Below are 21019 nucleotides of genomic sequence, written 5' to 3'. Positions count from 1 at the left end.
GAGCATGAGGGTATTGCTGGAAACGAAATAGACCAATTGGCAAAGATTGGAGCTGAACATCCATTCATAGGACCTGAACCAGCCTGAGGCATCTCTATAGGAGTCACCAGAAAGGCAATCAGGGACTGGACAAATATGAATCACAAGAAATACTGGGGATCCTTGACTGGCCTCAGGCAAACAAAGGGACTCATACGAGGACCCTCTACTAAAAGAGTGAAGGAACTGTTGAAGTTAAACAGCAACCAGCTACGATGGGTGGTAGGACTACTTACAGGACACTGTCACCTCAAAGGACACCTCTTCAAACTGGGACTAAATAAGTCCAACTTGTGAGAGGTGTCAAGAAGAGAATGAAACAGCCACACATATCCTGTGCGAATGTGAGGCCTTAGCTTATTTAAGATTGTGTCACTTGGGTCAATATTTTATGGAACCAAGTGGCTATTTTGATGTCCCCACATACAAAATCCTATGCTTCATTTGAAGCGCAGGATTGTTGAGGGGATAATCAGGAGAGGCACAATAGATCACTGTGGTCACAGTGCAAGGGCCAAGAAGGCCCACCCCTTATACATTTATTCATTCATAGGGGTGAGAGAGGTTGAGGCTCCCATATTTTCTAGACATTTGGCTCACAGATGGTGGTAAGGTTGTCAGCCTAATGTGCCAGCCACCCTTTTATGCCCAAGGAAAATCCCTGGTACTCATTTCTGTTAGAGGCTGAGTCAACCCCAGAGCCAGTGCAGCTGAAAGGATTAGGTCAAGTGAAAAATCCAATGACATTATTGGGACTGAATCTTGCAACATTCCAGCCTCAACCAACTATGCTACCCCATGTTCTGATCTGATATAAAACTGAGCATGAGTTTGAGGGCCAACATGCTTTCAGAAAAAAAAAGGAAAGCCCTGAAGGCAACTATGAGGAGTAAAATGAAAAACAAATGAAATGATGCATGTTAAACTGTTTAATTCAGGATTTTATACACACATATTTTAATAATTAATAATAATTACACTGCTTCTAAAGCTCAGGCATTCCTGAAGTTCATTTTGTCTCCACAGTGTGACAATATATATTATCTATGTGGTTTTATTGTTCTTTGAGCTGTCCTTAGAGTTGGCTAGAAAAATAGCATCAGTTTCTAAACAGTTATTGTTTAAAATCATTAATTTGCATACTTAAAACCAACTTGCTTACTACACACAGAATAAAATTGCTGTGGAGAAAATGTATACCTTTGTTATGTTTTATTCATTTAAAATTCAATTACTGTTTTTTTTTTCAGTTTTTACACACTGTTCATTTATTACACATTTATACTTAATTTTTAATTTATTTTTGATTAGTATATTTCAGGACTATTACTTCTTGCAGATTTTTAAAATTACTGCAAATTAAGGTAATAGCTTTGTGCAAGAAGGAATGACACTTTGAGTCAGGGAAAAATTTCAAGAATCGGTCATGTTTGAATGCTTTCAGAGAAGTGTTACACTTTATGGAAATGCCTCATAACCACCATCACCACCACCAATTTATCTCCAATTATTAATTTAATTTAAAAGCATTCGTTTCTCTTTTACTCTTTATCATCAACAAATGGGGGATTTTATCTTGGGTGTAACAGTATTAGTACTTGGGGGAGGGGAATACACTCAGCCAGCTAGACCATATATATCTTTTACTTGTGCAATGCATGGCCAGTAAAGGTTAATATGATGTGTGTGGGACCTCTATACACATAGAGAAGTTGACGTTTCCACCTGAAATATGGTCATATTGCTGAGAAATAAACTTTAAATACATCACATAGGCCATAAAGGGTGTAAGAAAGAAAACATTGCAGCCATTCATTTATGCTATAGTGTATAAAAATATGGGTAAAATGTACCCAAATAATTTTTACATATCTTTATGTAATTGGAAAGTTCCCAGTAGAGTACAATAATGGGTAATTAAGCACACAAAAATGAAGTAATACATAGAATACTCTCTGAACAGGGACAGGGATCAGAAATGTGACTGAAAACAGTTGAAAACAGTCAGTGATCTGACCTTTATGTCATTACAAATGTATATACATAAGTGAGCATTTTGTTTTAACACACTACATACAGCAAAACAAGTACTTTCAACCTGTAACTAAACACACTGCAAAAAAACATACATCTATTCTCATAAATTATATACCCAATATAAACTGATTATTTAGCATCATCTGACGGACTCTCTGTACAATTNACTTCTGAAAAAAAAAAAAAAAACCTTATTTCCATGATCATGTATTATTCTAATATTCTCAGATAGAACAAAATTTCTAAACCTTACACATTGTAGGTGTCATCAGGGGGTTTCATACATCACTATGGTGTTACAAATTACATATCTAGAATATTTATTGATTATTTTAATATTCTTTAACATGTATACATGTGTTAAAGATAGTTGCACATGTTTCAGATCATGTGTTATATACCATATATCCATGCTGAAATTTTCTGTATGTTAAAACATTTAATGTAGTTCTAGATTCTGTTACATCATGGTATTTTGTTGAATTTAGCCATTTTCCTTATTTTGTTGCATCTTATTGTTTCTGATATTTCTTATGCTTAGTAATCAAGCTGTTTGCCCAGTATGATTTTTAGTCTAGATTATGATTATGTGTCTGTATTGTGACATGATTCCTAGAAGTCAGAAACATGTTGCAGAGGAAGCCATTGCTCAGTAATATTGAGCACCAATCAACAGCCACATACATGCATCATGACCAATCTCTGACAGCTGTGTACAAACACAACAGTAGAGGAACTGTTGGGGGCGTGTTCTATAATCATTCTTCAGTGAAGTTATATACAGAGGTTTGGTGAGGTAACCAAAGTCTCTGTCATAAGGGACCGAAACCTAGTGACGTGTTTCTGAAGTCAGAACCAGCAAGGAACCAGCCAAGAATGATGTAACAGTCCATGATTTATTTAATCCGTCTTGCAGTGCATACATTCATTTTTCTCCTTCTCTCCCTCGCACTACATGTTTCGGCATAACAACGCCATCTTCAGGTGCTTACTTATCCACGTCAAACCAGTTCATTGCATGCCATGTTCACACATTAAAATAACTAAAATATGTATCTATCATATACATTGTCCACTGTTAAAAATATTAAAATTGTTCAGGATACCACATCGCTACGTCGCCCCTCACTACGTCAGTCACGCCCATTCTCCTTTGTTGGAGCACTCCTTCACTATCTTGTGTGTTGTGGTTTTGTTGTGTCGTGCTCCTGCGACTGCGTGTGTTATACTGTTGGGCTTCCTGGGTATGTGTGTCTGGGTATGTTACTGCCTTTCACGTGTAATAAATATGGGAGAGCAATCTCTTGTGTATCCCATTTCATTTAATTGGTCAGTGGATTCAGGTATTAGAAATATAATTATGAAATAGCTGTAAGCTATTATGTCAAACCCTAACATTGCTCTCCCATATTTATTACACGTGAAAGGCAGTAACATACCCAGACACACATACCCAGGAAGCCCAACAGTATAACACACGCAGTCGCAGGAGCACGACACAACAAAACCACAACACACAAGATAGTGAAGGAGTGCTCCAACAAAGGAGAATGGGCGTGACTGACGTAGTGAGGGGCGACGTAGCGATGTGGTATCCTGAACAATTTTAATATTTTTAACGGTGGACAATGTATATGATAGATACATATTTTAGTTATTTTAATGTGAGAACATGGCATGCAATGAACTGGTTTGACGTGGATAAGTAAGCACCTGAAGATGGCGTTGTTATGCCGAAACATGTAGTGCGAGGGAGAGAAGGAGAAAAATGAGTGTATGCACTGCAAGACGGATTAAATATATCATGGACTTAAATCAGTGCAACAGGACGCTAAAATACAACATGATGTAACAGATTACAAATTACTGCAAATAAATTATTTTAAATAAGAGTAATCAGTCCAAACCCTGTCACGTTACTACCACATAACAGCAGATACACCTGTACAGTCATATTCCAGTGTCTGGGGTTTACTCTGTAAAAGTTTATGAACTGCGTTTTGAAAGGTACTGTAATATCAATATTCTTAACTAAATTAGTAACAGTTTTAACATTATTCCCAAAGTATTTTTTTTTTATTGCTAGTGGGGTGGGACTAAGTCCCGTGTACTGTGGCCACTTCTGGCCTATTGTACCAGCCCCAGATGAAAGGTGAGGATGTTGGTGAAATGAAGATTGCCAGGGGAACTGAAGTACTAGGAGATGCAATAGGCTTGCGGAAGTGTGCCTCTAGCCTCCCTTCTCATCTTCTTTGACCAAGGAAGTTACAACAGTAACAGTCCAGGAACTTTTCCATACCACATCATTTCATGAATCTTAATTAAGTGCCACTTCATCATCACAAGTTTGCCCTTTCGCTATACTACTACTAACTGTATGAAATTAAAATTTATATTAGAGTGGTAACCATTGGCATAACATTAATGTTAAGTTTTGTGAAAATCAGTCATGTGGTTCAACATCTGAAAGAGAAGAGATATGCACACGTGTGTGCATGAATACACAACACACGAGCATTGTACCCTACCTTTTTGCTTACTTGAGGAAAAAATGAAATCCTGAAGTCTTGAGGTCAGTCAGTATTTGTTTGGAAAATGAGTAGACACATAATGAGATAAAAGTATGAACGGAAACAGATATGAACTCTTATAATGAAAATGCACTTCTAATTACTACTGGAAAACAAATATTGTATTTACAAGTCAAGATTATAATCTCTACTGTATACACTACATATAAAGGAAACTGGTAAAACCAAACAAAAAATACCAGGATATACAGAGTGTCCCAGGAGAAATGTGCCAGACTTCGGGAGGGTGTTCCTGATGTTAAAGTATGCCGATACGAAGGGGGACCCAAAAATAACCGGAACCGACCTATTGCGCGCGCATGCTTTGTAGTTATGAGTTGTGCTGCTAGGTGGTGTTAGCTGGGGGTCTCCCGCGACTGTTAGTGAGCTGGCGTCAGTCTGAGTTAAGTGGTTTGTCTGTGGTGCTCTGTTGTGTGTGTTCCTGTTTCAGCCCTTTGGCGATTAGTGAGAATGGCATTGTCCACAAAGAGTTCGTTCCGCCAGGACAAACAGTGAACCAACATTTTTACCTGGATGTGTTACGAAGATTACGAGAGAGTGTGCGACGAAAACGGTCCGAAATGTGGAGAAATGGGAACTGGTTGCTTCACCACGACAATGCTCCAGCCCGTCTCATGTGCAAACCTTCGGTTAAAATTCGCTGGACCGTGCTCCATGAGATGTTCGTTTCCTCAGAAAGTTGGTCAATGGTCTTTTGACGATCTTCATCAATTGCACGTTTGATTTTGGCAATGTTTTCGTCATTTCTTCCTGTCGAAGGACGCCCGGGGCGTGGCATGTCTTCTGTTGACATGTTGCCAGATTTGAAACAGGAAAACCACTCGTAGACCTGTGATTTCCCCAAAGCATCATCATTAAAGGCTTGCCGAAGCATCCCAACAGTCTCGGCTGCAGTTTTCCCTAACAGAAAGCAAAATTTCACGCACACTCTTTGTTCCTTCTGGTCGGCCATCTCACTAATCGCCAAAGGGTTGAAACAGGAACGCACACAACAGAGCACCACAGACAAACCACTTAACTCAGACTGACGCCAGCTCACTAACAGTCGCGGGAGACCCCCAGCTAACACCACCTAGCAGTATAACTCGTAACTACAAAGCATGCACGTGCAACAGGTCGGTTCCGGTTATTTTTGGGTCCTCCCTCGTATAACCCAAAACACCTATGTCCAAAGTTGAACAGTTACGGAGATAATGGCCCGAGAAAAGTGTGGTCTTCTGGCGGGTCCACGCACTTTACCTGTCAGCTGACAAGTCTTATCGATGTTTGTCCTTGAGTGTGGTGATGACGGCTCACACTAGCCGCATACACTCGGATACCAGAATGCGCAGTCAGCCATGTTACATCAGTGCTTGCCAGTCATGTGTCATGTATAGTGTTTGGAACCCTAACAACAACTATGACATGGCATGCAAGTTCTTCTGTAGTTCAATTTAATGGCTTCATGTCACTCACAAGTTAGTTTGATGTTACGTACATTATTAACATTACAGAAACCACATATTCCTGCCAGTTTTAATATGTATTTGGTAATCAACAAGTGTGTAACACCTGTCAAAGTTTCACACTTCTCTGGCCATTATCTCCGTAACCGTTCAATTTTGGACATAGGTGTTTTGGGTTATATCGCCATACTTTAACATAAGGAACACCATTCCGAAGTCTGGCACATTCCTCCTGGGACATCCTGTATAAGAATTTGAAGCTATGTTACACAGACTAAAAATAAGTTTCCAGAGAATTTTTACACGCGTGGATGGTACACAAAACCCATGATTTTATAGATATGTAGCAGATCTTATTTAAGAATATCAAAATAATCAACAAAAATCATTCCAGATAATGTGCAACCTTGATGTATATGTTTAATAGCTACATGATGTATATATGAGGTCCATGATAATGACTAAATAGAGACCAAAACATGTCAGGTTTAGAAATCAATTTTTATATTATACTTATATTGAAATATACCACCAAACTCCAATGCAACAGTTCTAGAATCTCTATAACTTTATCCTGTAAATTTGAAATAACTTTTATTACTAAATTTTCATTACTTGAAGTTTCCTACAGTTCCCTTCCACAATAGTAGCAGACATGATGTCATGTTATAACAAGATCAGAGGTGGCAGACTGCAAGATTTGACGAATAACAAGACTACTCAGACAGCAATGTATTAAGTTGTACCATGAACTACAGTAATAATATTCTGCCTGAAAGTAGTTCCCTCCTGCAGCTATTCATGAACTCCAACATTGTTTCCAACTGTTAATGCACTACCAGAAGTCACTGTCCTTCAAGCTGTTTATAACAGACAAAATAACCTTCCAAATCCCTTCCATGGTGTCAACATGAAATCTTCTCACATAATTAATTCTTCAAGGAATGAAGGAGGAAGAAGTCACATGAAGCGAGATCTGGCAAGTAAATGTGTGTTCCATGACCACGATTCTTTTCAACAAAAAGTCCTTGCTTGCAAGTGAGGTTCCTCAACACCATCTCAGCACAAACTTTCTTCAATCCCAATTTTTCAACTGGAATCAATCATATAATCTCTCTACTGATCTCCAGTTCTTCTGCAATCATTCTGACAGCATGACATTGATCATTCCATTCCAGAGTTCTCAACTTTTCGACGTTTCCATTTGAATTTGATATCTGATGTCTAGTTCGGCTGTCAAACTCAACTTCATCCCATCTTCCAGAAAACTATTTACACCATTCAAAAACATGTGCTCTTGACTTAATGTCTTCTCCATATACTCACTTTTACATTTCCAACATTCTGGTTAAGTTGTTACAAAATCTGAACAAAAATTTCATGTTTAATCTTTGTTCAAAACATTAATCACCCATTTTCATGACATGCTAGGTAAAGTTCAAACATGTACCTATACATACTTGCCATCAACTACAGAGTGACTCATGCTTTGTAATTATTCAATTATATGTACAGTGTCAATAATGCAACAGGATGCTAAAATATAATATCATGCTTTGCAATGTTGCCAGTGTCATACTTTGTCACACTTCATAATTAAAAACAATAAAAAGAAATTAATCTATGAGTAAATTTAATATATACTCATTTCACCTGTAATGTGACCTTTCTGATCATGTCCTAACTAATGATAAACCCATAATTACAGAACAGGAAAACAACAAAGCTCATATGTATTATCAATTAAAAAAACAAAGCATTATATCCAACATTTCAAAATGTATCTCGCACGGTCAGTGCAAATCTAACAAACCTATGCTACATGCTCTTTATACAATCAGTCATTAGAAATCAGTACTTTACTAAGTTAATCAGTGAAATTCAATCTAGGCAGGACCACTCCAATTACATGTATATGCTATTAATGACCTATTTCTCATCTTTCAGACATTACTCAAGATTAAGAGAATTTTTTGGGGGGGAGGGGACCGATAGAATTCTGAAAGTAAAACTGCAAAGGTTATTAAAAGATTGTAATACCATATGTTCGTTTTGCCCTAACCCATGGCCATGTACTGCACACATATACTATATAAAATGGATAAGCTTACACTTTTTTAACCAATAGAGTTTCCATGTTTGCTCTGAATTGTGGAGGCTGAACAAGAAATCCTGGCAAGTGAGGGGTGTGCAGTGTTACTGGAAGCTATGAGTAGACACACTCTATGTCATCTATCAATGTTGTTGCACCACCACTCCATGACACACCACTTGTCCTGTCACTATCCTGCACTATTACATCAATCCAGTTCATCAGTCTCCATGTGCTGACGTGATGTGGAAGCTCTTGGGTGTGATGATGGGGACTCGTCTTCAGACTCTGAATCATCCAAGCCACTGAGGAAGGACTGAAGAAGATTTCCTATGAATCAAAGCATTAATTATTTAAATCAGAGGTTAAATGCTTACAAGAGGAAAGGACAACACAGACATATTAATTAGCACAATGGTTCAATATACCAAATCTGCTCAACATAATTTACACTTTTTTTAATAAAAATTTGTGTCTCAAAATTGTGGCAATTGAAATATATAAATATACTTTTCTTAGTTATAATTTTAAATGTTAAATTGTGGCTGGGAAAAGTTGACATAAAGTCCAATTTTGATTCACTTCTGTCGGGGCACATAATACAGTATGCGCCAAAAAGTACAGTACTAAAATGAAAACACATCCTGTTAATACCACTGTCTATTCATGTGAAGGCCCCTTGCATGACAGAACCTTCTCAAATCCTGAAGAAATGGTCTGATCACCAAGTCCCTGTAGCGTTCTTGGGTGACAGTGAGAGCATTGCCTTCCTCATCCTCAATGAAATAGGGGCCTAATATACCGTGTGCTGAGACGGCACACCATATTGTCACACGTGTACTAAGTAGCGGTTTCTGGACGGTAACATCTGGCCACTCCAAACCAAGGAAGCGAGTTGTCTGTCGACCACTTCTGTATGAGCAGAAATAATACTCAACAACAAATACTTTTTCCACCGTTGAGAGACCCATTTTCAATAAATGCACAACACAACTTCCTTTTCACCACTGGGAACACGTGTGGCTGGAGCAATGCCCCGTCGACAGACACATATGCGCATTTGAGATGTGCGAGTTTCAGTACTGAAATTTTTGGCACATACTATATATGTGGAAGGATAAAGTATGTGAGTAAAAATGTGTACACCTGACACAGACCTGTAACAACATGCAGAACTGCACTTGGGAGTCATGTAAATTTATGTATTATTTTATGGTGTCACAATATCAAAGTCTGAGAACCTGTGGCCTGTGGAAATACTATTTTGCTGAATGTGATCTGAAACATTATTGCCAATTCATACATGAAGATAATTAACAAATATTTACAGTAAAATCCTGTTCAAGGTTTCAGCGGGGAACAGTGAACCTAAACACTAAACAGAGATAAATCTTAAATAACAGATATTTCACACTGAGGCGAGTGACTTGGGATAAATGAAAATGAACATTAAATGAGGGGAAACCACTGAAGAAAATAAACTGGGGATTTCACTCGATTATGTATAGATTATGGACTCTATTATGTATAGATTATGGTCTTCTTGGTTATGACAATGTGTAGACTTGTAAGTTGCTACAAACACTCAAAAGGAACAGAACAGAAGACTTTTATCCTGAAGATGGAGGTAAAAGGTAAAGGTAAAGCCATCCCTGTAACAGACCATAAAGGTCCACAGGGTTGTGAGACGTCGAGGCTCCCGCATTTTCTCTAGAAGACTCGCTCACAGATGGCGGTCAGGTTGTCAGCCTTACATGCCGGCCGCCCTTTACTTCCAAGGAAGACTCCTGGTGCTCATTTCTGTTACATGCTGAGTTCGCTCCAGGGCCACAGTACGGCTGGAAGAATCAGGTAAATTAAAAAAAAATCCACCTCATTTGGACTCAAACGCTCAACCTTCCGACTTGTAGCACAGTGCCTCAACCATGCAACTGCATGTCCCCTGGAGGTAGTAGGTTCCTACAAAATGTTGGCAATTGCCTACCAGACTAGACAGTGTCATAACCAAGAATACCACAATCTAAATTTTTGTATGTTTATTGTGTTGTTTGTAAAAATATTATTGGCTAAAACTAAGATACACATATACTGTATATGTGCTGTATCCGAGATTCACACCTATATTTAATGTTTACTCTTTAAGTATGATGACCTGAATTTGAGGTTCATTAACACTGTAAATATTATATGAATATTCAATATGCAATGCTATAGACCTTGTAGCAAAACCATTACATTCTGTCGGAAGCCAAATTCTAGTGATGAACAGATAATCTGTTTGCTGTCACATGTGGCATTGAAATTCATTTAGTTACATAGTGTAATATAGTTTCCTTAATCCTGCAATTCTTCTTTGTAGATTTCTTTTCTAAATATACTTACTTTTTTTTTCAAATTTGGCTTGCTGTGAAAATTATCATTCTATACAAAGCACAAAGTAGAACTGCTAGTGTGAAAGTCACCAATCAGCATTATCACAATCTCCAACATATCATAACCTTGTAACATGATACATCACACATACCAAAGAGACCTTGTGACTGTGGACGTGGCGGGGGAACTCCAAAGAATATCTGTGCTATCTTGTCCAAATATTCAATGTAACTTGGATCTCTCTCGATACTCGTCTGGTACTGCTGACACAACACTGTGAATGCTGCCAGTTTGCCGCTGCACACATAAAAATCATGTTACTTTTTTTTTCACTGGCTCTACAGCACCCTTGGGCCCTGGCCTCTGATTTTTCAGTTTCATGATCATTTCTACAGTTGGCAGGACTCCTTGGACGGGTGATCAGATCGTCTCAAGGCCTCTACCTACACAGAGGACAACACAAACACAGAATAAACACATACACATACCAAAGATCCATGTCTTGTGTGGGATTCAAACCCACAATCCCAGCTTCTGACCGAGCTAAGAGAGTATATGCTTTAGACCGTCGGCCACTGTGATCGGCAGTGNACTAAAAATGCAACATTTTAACTTGGTTTTTGGTAGATGTTTACGTGACTAACATAAGGCTACTGTGGAAGTGCCCATTTCGGTTACAACGACATTCGTTTATAACGACACTATTTTTAGGTCCCTTTGATGTCGTTATAACCAAGTTCTACTGTACTTATATTATAGTTCTCAGTGTCCACATGGTCATTCAATGTAAAGACCCTACAGATGATTATCATAATTATAATTGTGACTGAATGTAATGCTGACAAAATGGAATGCCAATACTGGTTACCATTATGAGCTTTCTATATGAACACACAGTAGTTCAGTGCATACTGTTAATCTAGTTACTATCTATAAATCATATATAAAGAAAGAATGAAAGAAAAAGGAAAAAATAAAATATGTACACCAAGCAGATGAGTATTTGAATCCATATAAATGTTATTCAATAAAATGTGTTATAATTTGACTTGGTTGTATGGTACAAAGGTGGTTTCTCTGTTAGTCTCTCAACAACATAAATTCAGTATTATTCCGCCAGATGTAACACAGAATTAAAATGCAACAGGAACCAAGACCTTTAAACATGTTCTCAAGCATTTGTATTAAGCATTACTGGTTCCATGACAACTCCTGTTTGGAGCAGACTGAAATGGATTAATATGAAAACATATTTTGCACATATTATAAGCATATATTTATTTGCAAGTATATTCTTAATTCTGTTGGTGTTGAGGTTGCTACAGGAGCGAATATGAACTGTCACCTTTAGATCCCAGAAGACATTACTCTTCAGAAACACGACTCTCTCCTACTTAAAGAGGCATACAGCAGGCACTGGCAATCACGTGTAAGTGTTCAGGGAGATACGACTATTTAGGAAAGAACACAGTATCAGACTCATGGGTCACATCTCAAGGTTTCCAATGTGTCCAAGATTAGGCTCAATGGGTTAAATTCTGAGAGCAAATGTTTATTTATCAAATTAACTGTGGCTACAAAAGTTAAACAACAGTTTTAAAAATATAATAATATTGTCGCGTGTTTCCTAGGTAACGCAACAATAATTCACATGGGTTTCCGGATTTGAGCGAATATTTATTGGACACTCACTTTTACACTTNCATTGGATAGGAGGTTGGATGGACCCCAGAGCCGGTCTGGACGATTTGGAGAAGTTAAAATTCTTGACCCTACCGGGACTCGAACTCCGACCCTTCACAGTCGTCCAGCCCGTATAATAAAATTTGGCTTAACCGGGTTTTCGATTAACCGTGACTTCCATCCCCACCATTAGCCCGGATAATCGAGAGTTGACTGTACTTCTTACACCGCTAATCTCGGTGAAGTCTTCTGTCCTTTGTTGGATGCGAGCTGGCTTCTGCTCTAGTCGGAGCTACACTAAGAACTCAAAAAGTCAAAACCCTCACTGGTCTTTTATAACCTGATCTTGGATGAAACAGAGCGCACCATATAGGAGCCATTGGTCTCAGCAGCTGTTATGCAACGAACCTTTAGTTGTCCTTTCATCTCCGGGGAAACGTGTTTGTTGNTGGTCTCAGCAGCTGTTATGCAACGAACCTTTTGTTGTCCTTTCATCTCTGGGGAAACATGTTTGTTGCGTAAAGTATTCCTAGGTAACGGCCCGCTGTTACTGCGTTTCCATGGAAGTATACATTCCGGATTCCTGGCGCACGCCACAATATGTTATAAACTTGAATATATATCTGAAATATATAAATATATAAAATAAATCTAACCTTTCAACAGCTTCTAGTAGAAACCATATGAAGTTCAGAAGTGGTAGTATATAAGGTGGACCAGTCTTCTTGATGTTTGGGTGTTGTGTGGTGTAACTGTCAAAAACATCCTTTGCACTTGTTTTGTTCTGCAGACATAGGTACCTGAAGAATGGATAAGATAATACCCACAACAGGGATGGACAAATTATAAGTAGATTCTAAAGGGTCCTGACAATGGTGTATGACACTCAGAATTACTGGGTCTTTGGACTTTGTCCATCATTCGGTATTCTAAAAATCTAGAGAACACAACATTTCAAAAACTGGATCTGATTCCACTCTCAGGTGAGGGGGGGGGGACACCTCAATCAAGTGACTGAGGTTAGCTCTTTCTAAGGGACCCAACAGAGTTGGTGTCTCCCTCTTCACATGAGGCCCAGGTCAAGTGATTGAGGTTAGCTCTATGTAAGGGACCTAACTAAGTAGGTGTCTCCCTCTCACATGAGGACCTGGTCCAGTGATTGAGGTTAGCTCTTTCTAAGGGACCCAACAGAGTAGGTGTCTCCCTCTCACCTGAGGACCTGGCCCAGTGATTGAACTTAAAACTTTCTAAGGGACCCGACTGAGTAGGTGTCTCCCTCTCACCTGAGGACCTGGTCCAGTGATTGAGGTTAGCACTTTCTAAGGGACCCAACTGAGTAGGTGTCTCCCTCTTCACCTGAGGCCCTGGCCCACTGATTGAGGATAGCTCCTTCTAACAGACCCAACAGAGTAGGTCTCTCCCACCTCACCTGAGAACGGAATGAGACAAAGTTTCTCAAATGTTGAGTTCTCTGGTTTTTTAGAATATCAAACAATGCAAGAAGTCCAAAAATCCAGTAATTCTGTACAAATCATAATTCACAACTGCTAACACCACCAATGTCAAAGCAATAAAGATGACTCAGAAACAGCAATTTAAAAGAAATGTTATGACTGATACAAAAAACACACAACTCTGTTAATACTCTGATGTGTAAAAGAACTTTGATTTCACAAGTGGATTTTCTCTGTGGTAATATCTTTGACTTGTATCTTGAAGGTATCTTGTTCGAATACTTGCCAGGGCACTGGGAACATTAACTGATGGTTTTGTGGTTTCCCATCATTCTCTCCAGGAAAATGTTGGAGTAGTATTCTGAATTAGGTCATAACATTTCCCCCCTCCATTCTTTCCAGCTTTCCAAACGTAATCATTCTCTCATCTCATTTTATGTTACATACCCTCTGCAGTTAGCAAAGAATTACTATGTGCTCACTAAGGCCGCGCCATAGCTCAAGCGGTTAGTCGCTGGCTTCCCACCGCGGCGGCCCAGGTTCGGTCAAGTAGGATTTGTGGTGGACAAAGTGGTGCTGGGGCAGGTTTTCTCCGAGTACTTCGGTTTCCCCTCCCAATCTTCATTCCATCACTGCTCCATAATCACCCTCACCTATCGTCTGGGGCTGGTGCAATAGGCCATAAGTGTCCGCAGTACAGGGGACTTAGGCCCACCCCACTAGCAATAATAAAAAAAAAAAAATGTACTCACTGAATAAACTGTTAACATAAGTGAAATAAATACTACAAGCTATAAAACTGACCTTCTCATATGAATGAGGCACATATCTGATTTAATATCATACTTACTGCAGCACAACTTGAGCAATGAACAAGTCCACTTCACTAGAGTAGCCTCTCTGCCTATGCAATTCTACTAACATTGCAGCACAACCAGAGCCATCTGTAGAATGGAGAAAGTGATACCTAGCCAGTGCATAATTCTTCTCTGAAAATGTGTCAATAGTGGAATATTTGATTAGTATGGTTCTGTCACTGTGATTTAAACAATGAAGTGCACAGTAACAATTCTTGGAGATAAGAACATTATGATAAATTCTACCTTTCCATAGAATCTGTGCTATGCTTTGGTGTAGATGTGGATGCCCACTCTTGTATTCCTGTGACCCTTTCATTGACCACTGCAATGCATTGGCAAGAAACGTTTCTCTTTCTGGTACATCTGAACTTATCATTCCAAATAAGCTGTGACATTAAAATAAAATAGCAAATTATGCAATAGAAAATATTAACAAATGAATACCAAATACCAACAGAAACCTTGTTAACTGGATATATACATATAATGTGTAATTTACCGAGATAATTTGTCAAACTGGTCTTCTGAAGTGGAGGCCTCTGCTTTGAGCAGGACATCAACCAACAGTATTGCTAGATCTGCTCCACTCGTTTGCTGAAATTGCAGAAACAGCATAAAAATTACGCGTATAAAAGTAAACAAAACTCAAACGCACACTTCATGTTTCAGTGATAAAAAACTGCTGCTTACTTGGTCATGTTTGAGTAATAATACTGCACCATCATATAGCAAATCTAACAACTCCTCGTACTTTTTCTGTCCAAGGTATCTGAAATAACGTGGTAAAAATGTACACGCAAGGATTCGTATTCCCCCCTCCAAAAAAATTAGAACAGCGAATCAGAGTAACTGAGTTTCGATTGATGCAGAAGGTGTGCTTTATATGTTAAATAGGCTTGTGGAACAATCGGTTTTAAAATTGCATTTCATTTCCATCGTTTTACTCACCTGAAATACAACGTCTTGTACATCTGGTGGGCTTCATAATAATTTCCAGCGTTTACAGACGATTCTAATTTCGAAAGAATTCTTTGTACCCCATGCATTCTATTACTCGCCATGTCTTAAGTAGCTGATACAACCCGATATTTGTAGGGTTAGCACAGGGGTTTGTGGGTTATAAGAACACAGGGGGTGCAATTCAGTGATGCGCAATCCCGGATTAGAAATAGGGGATTTCGCTTAAATATATTGGTCACATTGGAATAAAGCATCAAGCTTTTTCGATATTCAAAACTTCACTATGAAGAATTTTGATAATTTTACGGAATTTTAGATGGTGCAGAAAGTTGTCTATAGTTTTGAGTAACTGGTATACCTCCAGTAATAACAGCTAATCAGTGGCAAATGTGTTCTGAACGATATGGGTGACGAACCCAGAACAAGGAACGCCAGCGGTAAGGAATCTTGAATCACAGCAACTTCGGTTTGATTATGCATATGTAAATTATATTTTATATCATTAAGTCGTTCAGTGCTTAAACTAAATATTATATTAGCATTGTCACTGTCTAGTACTGAAACAAATTTTGCCAGTGGCTATGCCTAGGGGATTTTAGCATTGTTCAATTGTCTATTCGCCTGGTCCTTTTGGGCGCAAGATGCTGTTGCCTAGCAACCGCATGGCTTGGCGCTAGTGACGTAATTTTCTAAGTTGAGCGTGGTCCGCCAGGTAGAGCTAGTGCGAAACATCTCCGGACAGGTTGCGGCAACGCAAATGCCAGAGCACCTCTACACAATTTCCATAAAAGTCATCTTGTCAAGGGATCAGTCGATGTCAGATTGGCCCGCGAAGAGCATGTTATGGAGACGTTGTAAACGTGGTAACAATGTGTGAACCGGCGCCCGTTGCTATGACTGTATGAGGTGACATTTATTTAGGGATTATTTAGAATGCCCGGCAGAACACTGGCGACGTGGTACGGTGAGTAAATGTGTTATATTTTTGATAGAATGTTATTTATTTATACTGTTATTGATGAAATTGCGATATGAGCAGCAGTACCATAGAACTTCATACATAGAACATGTAGTGTCGTATACTTTGTTTTTGAAGTCAAGTTACTTAATTTTAGAATAAACATCATAGAGATCTGTTGTTGTGCATTGTGGTGCTTTTCGTATGAAAAAAAAGGTGTATCGGCTATACAAATAAGAACACAGTATATGAGAAGAGTTATTCAATATATGTAATTATATAACTCCACAAAGACACTTGTCAGTGTCGAAATTTCTCCGACTGCGAGAAATATGTGATTGAACAGATAATATGGCAATGATGTTGAAAACCGCGCCTTTTTCTGTAACCATATACGCAGTTTTGTGTGGCGTGTTGCCTATTATTCAGAACCTAAGTTAAACCCGTTTGCACTATTGCCAAATGTCACTTTTCGTCGGCGTTGTGGTGTGGGTGGTGGGCGGAGAGTTCTGGCGTATCTTTATAATAAGAGTGCGTTAAGAACATAATTTTATCAGATAGGCAACATCAGCAAGTACTCAAGCGATACCAGGTTTTACGTTTATGTCTAGGTGGACGAGCTCTCTTTGTCTTTCTAAAAGAAAAAAAAAGGGGGGGGGGGGGNAGAGACGAAACGTATAACCCATTCGTAAAACATACGTCCCCGCGTCAAACGTTGACTGATCCGTGAAGTACGCCAGACAACAGTCGATTAATTGTGATATGAATAAAAGTCATTAACATACGTCAGACGTGTGACTAAGAAAAGTATCACTGTGACCGTGATGGAGTGCGGCGTATTCAGGAAACTGGTATAATTTCGGAAGACAACAAGTGCTGCTTATTGTTCTTGTCATCTTGCACATGGTGCCACGACCCCCTTCTAATGTACGGTCTCATCTCTGTGTTCGTCCTCTTTCGTCCCCGGCCCCCTCTTTGCTGGATCGATGTAGCATTGCAGGCAGCCCCCAAAAACCGGCCAAGAGAAGCAAGGTTGCCATATCAGGGGTTATAGAACGTTATTGCTCTATACTCATATTGTTGCGTAGGAGGGTTTGGAAGTGTCCACAGAGCCGGGCAACACCATTAATTCCCAAACATAATTTTATTTTGTAGATTAACTATGAATTGAAATCAGTAAATTTGATCAATACATAAGAAATTAATGTTCAAATGCCGGTAGTTACACATCCTATAGCTTGTATATGTGTTTCATGCATTTGTTATTTGTGGTACGCCAGATGTGCCGAAAAATTTTCAAGTGTCTACAATTCGGATCGAACAAAACTATCAGTTCTGGAAACTAACCATATTTAAAGCGTGCAAAATACTGACAAATCTATCATAATGCTTCCTTACATTTATCGTAGTTGTCCCACGAGCGGTGAGTGGGACAGTTTCCCCCCTCCCCCAAACTTTGGAACACAATTTTCGAATACATCAGTGGCCTGTGTTATTGGTTTCTTTAGTACAATAATATGCCCTCTCAGCGTGAACCCCTGACCTTCGTCTTTCAGTTCCAAAGTCCCGTCTCTGTTCCTCTTGTCTGAATCTTCGTCCATCTCTCTTTCTCTCTGTTTCTGTGCTATGTAAAGTAAGAGCAGCAATAAAAAAGGAAGAAATTTAGAAAGAGCTGCATCTATGCCCGAGACACACCTTGGCCTTCTACACGTCCCCGCTGGGTACGTTTTGACTTGCGGCAACGAAGCCGTCCGACTAGAATCAAACCAGCAGGCGGGCTAATGAAAATAAATCGCTTCCACCACCCCTAGCAGGAGTAAAGACAAAAATAAAGACAGAAAATACCCTTTCTGCTTTCCTCACAGAAGGAATATTAACATTACGTTAAAATGTTGCATTTGTGCAATGACATATCTTGGCCTACATCTTTCGCTTATGAGCATAACATTCCTTATCGCCAAATACGAAAGCAGAACAGATATAGACGTCCCTGGAATCTTAATATAACGGTAGCTAATTTATCTTTAAAAAATACATTGAATTTCCAGTATTTGGGAACGACAGTTACAGGTCAAAATTCTATTAAATAGGTTAAATTCCGTGAATGCTTGCTATCGTTCAGTCTTCTCTATCCCTGTATGCTGGTTAAACACATGCAGATTAAAACACACCAAAACTGGAATTTTACCTGTTGCGTTTTATGGGGGTGAAACTTGGTATCACACATTAAGTGAGGACGTTATTTGAGGAAAGGACGCTAAGGAGAATATTTGGTCGAGGAGATAAGTAAAAAAAAAGTAAAACTATGCCTGTGACAGGCCATGAAGGCCCATAGGGTTGTGAGACGTTGAGGGTCCCACACTATCTAGACAATCGGCTCAAAGGTGGCGGTAAGGTTGTCAGCCTTACGCCAACTTTAGGAAGAGGTTATATTCCTCACTCATTCACCTTCGTCTTTAGTGCAAATTAAAAATGTTTACAATCTTCCGTTAATGGACATGCGGTAGCATAGTTGATTAGGGCACTATGCTACAAGTTGGAAGGTCGCAGGTTCTGTTCCCGATGAGGTCATTGGATTTTTCAGTTGACCTAATCCTTCCAGCCGCGCTGTCTTCCTAGGGTTAAAGGGTGGCCAGCCCGGCGCATAAGACTTACAGCGTCACCGCCACCTGTGAGCCAATTGTCTAGATAATGTGGGACCCTCAACGTCTCACAGCCCTATGGGCCTTCATGGCCTGTTACAGGGATAGCTTTACTTTACCTATTCCTCTTTAATTTAAAATAGCATCAGTTGCTACATGTTTCGGCCTTACTTGACCATCTTCAGGCAATTGTTCACTCTTTGAAACCGTCGCACTGCACTAGATCTTAAGTCAATATATTTCCATGCTATTGCATTGTCGTTGTTCACATTAAAACGTGTTTATTTGAGAACGAAACTCTTTCTCCGTTCCGCGTTATTTTCCTTTAGAGGTGTCCATGTTTGTACACCCTTAGACTGAGGGTGTTTGAGCACAGGGTGCTGAGGAGAATATTTGGACCAAAGAGAGATGAAATCACAGGAGGTTGGAGAAAACTGCATAATGAGGAGCTTCATAACTTGTACTCTTTTCCAAGTATAATTAGAATGATCAAGTCAAGGAGGATGAGGTGGGCAGGTCATGTAGCACGAATGGGGGAGAAGAGGAATGCGTATAGGATATTGGTGGGAAAGCCAGAAGGAAAGAGACCACTGGGAAGACCATGGCGTAGATGGGTGGACAATATTATAATGGATCTTAGAGAGATAGGATGGGATGGTATGGATTGGATAAATCTGGCTCAGGATAGGGACCAGTGGAGGGCCTTTGTGAACACCGTGATGAACCTTCGGGTTCATTAAAATGTTGGTAAATTCTTGAGTAGCTGCAGAATTGGCGGCTTCTCAAGAAGGGCTCAGCTCCGTGAGTAAGTAGTATGTATGTTCTCACTAGTTCCCACCGCAAACAGGAAACATTTCTTTGTGAATGCCCTTTGCATTGAGTCCTTTTTGACCACCAAAAAACGCACAACAGAACGCTGCTCTTCGATAGTGTACACATCAAGCACGGTAGCCATTTTGACTACTGAAACCAACCTCTAAATATGTCATGAAGCTGGAATGTGCTCGGAGAAGACCCGCCCCAGCGCCACTTTGTCCACCACAAATCCCACTTGACCAGACTCGGGATCGAACCCGGGCCACCGCGGTGGGAAGCCAGCGACTAACCGCTTGAGCTATGGCGCGGCCTATTGTAAAGTAAGTAAAGTAAAGCTATCCCTGTACCAGGCCGTGGAGGCCCATAGCGTTATGAGACGTCGAGGGTCCCACATTATCTAGACAACCGACTCAAAGATGCCGGTAAGGTTATCAGCCTTACGCGCCGGCCGCGCTTTACTTCCCAGGAAAATTATTTAATTAATTTATGGTACTCATTTCTGTTAGAGGCTGAATCAACACCAGGGCCATATTGCGGCTGGAAGTATTAGGTCAATTGAAAAAAAAAATCCAATGACCTCATCGGGACTTGAACCCGCGACCTTCCGGCTTGTAGCATAACCCCTCAACCAACTACGCTATTGTGCTAAAACGAATAAATGAAAAATATATTTTACGCCACCTGCTTATTGTTTAGAGCTCTAGAATTCGCAACACTAGAAGTTGGTGCTTTTTAAATATTTATTTATAACGGACTGGATTCTTGGTACTTTGCCTCGAGTCCGCATTCTCACAGTGGTGTATTATCAATAGATTCAACAGGGCTACAAGCCCGTATCTTGTGGAGGAAAGGAGTAAGATGATGATAAGGGTAAGAGCAACATCAACGTGACACGAGATCGCTTACTCAATACAGAAACTGACTACAAGCTGGAAGATCGGGATTCGATTCCGTGTCGGGACTTAAATATTTTTCTTCATTACGTTCGGGCCGTCTCTTATGTTCCTTCAGCCTCCTATCCAGTATTTTCGCTTAGTGGGGGGTGGGGTCCAACTGGGTCCACTCGGAT

General features: G+C 39.7%; 2 protein-coding genes across 3 annotated transcripts in view; one reads left to right on the top strand and one right to left on the bottom strand.

Moving 5' to 3' along the window:
- Nucleotides 1-6286: 6286 nt before the first annotated feature.
- On the bottom strand, nt 6287-15725 carry LOC111873138 (Golgi to ER traffic protein 4 homolog). The gene is made up of 8 exons (XM_023867581.2): nt 15523-15725; nt 15265-15343; nt 15074-15168; nt 14818-14960; nt 14565-14703; nt 12917-13060; nt 10729-10874; nt 6287-8534 (listed from the first exon to the last, which is right to left on the bottom strand). The coding sequence occupies exons 1-8, from the start codon at nt 15633-15635 to the stop codon at nt 8413-8415; spliced, it is 981 nt and encodes a 326-aa protein (XP_023723349.1). The 5' UTR covers nt 15636-15725; the 3' UTR covers nt 6287-8412.
- An 86-nt stretch (nt 15726-15811) lies between these two features.
- Nucleotides 15812-21019, top strand: part of LOC111873115 (mucin-12) — a 44491-nt gene continuing 39283 nt past the window's right edge. The window contains exon 1 of one of the 2 annotated variants that reach the window (XM_023867540.2): nt 15812-15971. In XM_023867540.2, the coding sequence (XP_023723308.1) occupies nt 15938-15971 (34 nt within the window). In that variant the 5' untranslated portion in view covers nt 15812-15937. Of the gene's footprint in view, nt 15972-16273; nt 16499-21019 lie in introns of those variants that run through there. The other variant, XM_023867542.2, reaches the window with a different exon arrangement.

Source organism: Cryptotermes secundus, unplaced genomic scaffold (genome assembly GCF_002891405.2).
Source record: "Cryptotermes secundus unplaced genomic scaffold, Csec_1.0 scaffold246, whole genome shotgun sequence".
NCBI lineage: Eukaryota > Metazoa > Arthropoda > Insecta > Blattodea > Kalotermitidae > Cryptotermes > Cryptotermes secundus.
This window is presented reverse-complemented; position numbering and strand designations above follow the sequence as displayed.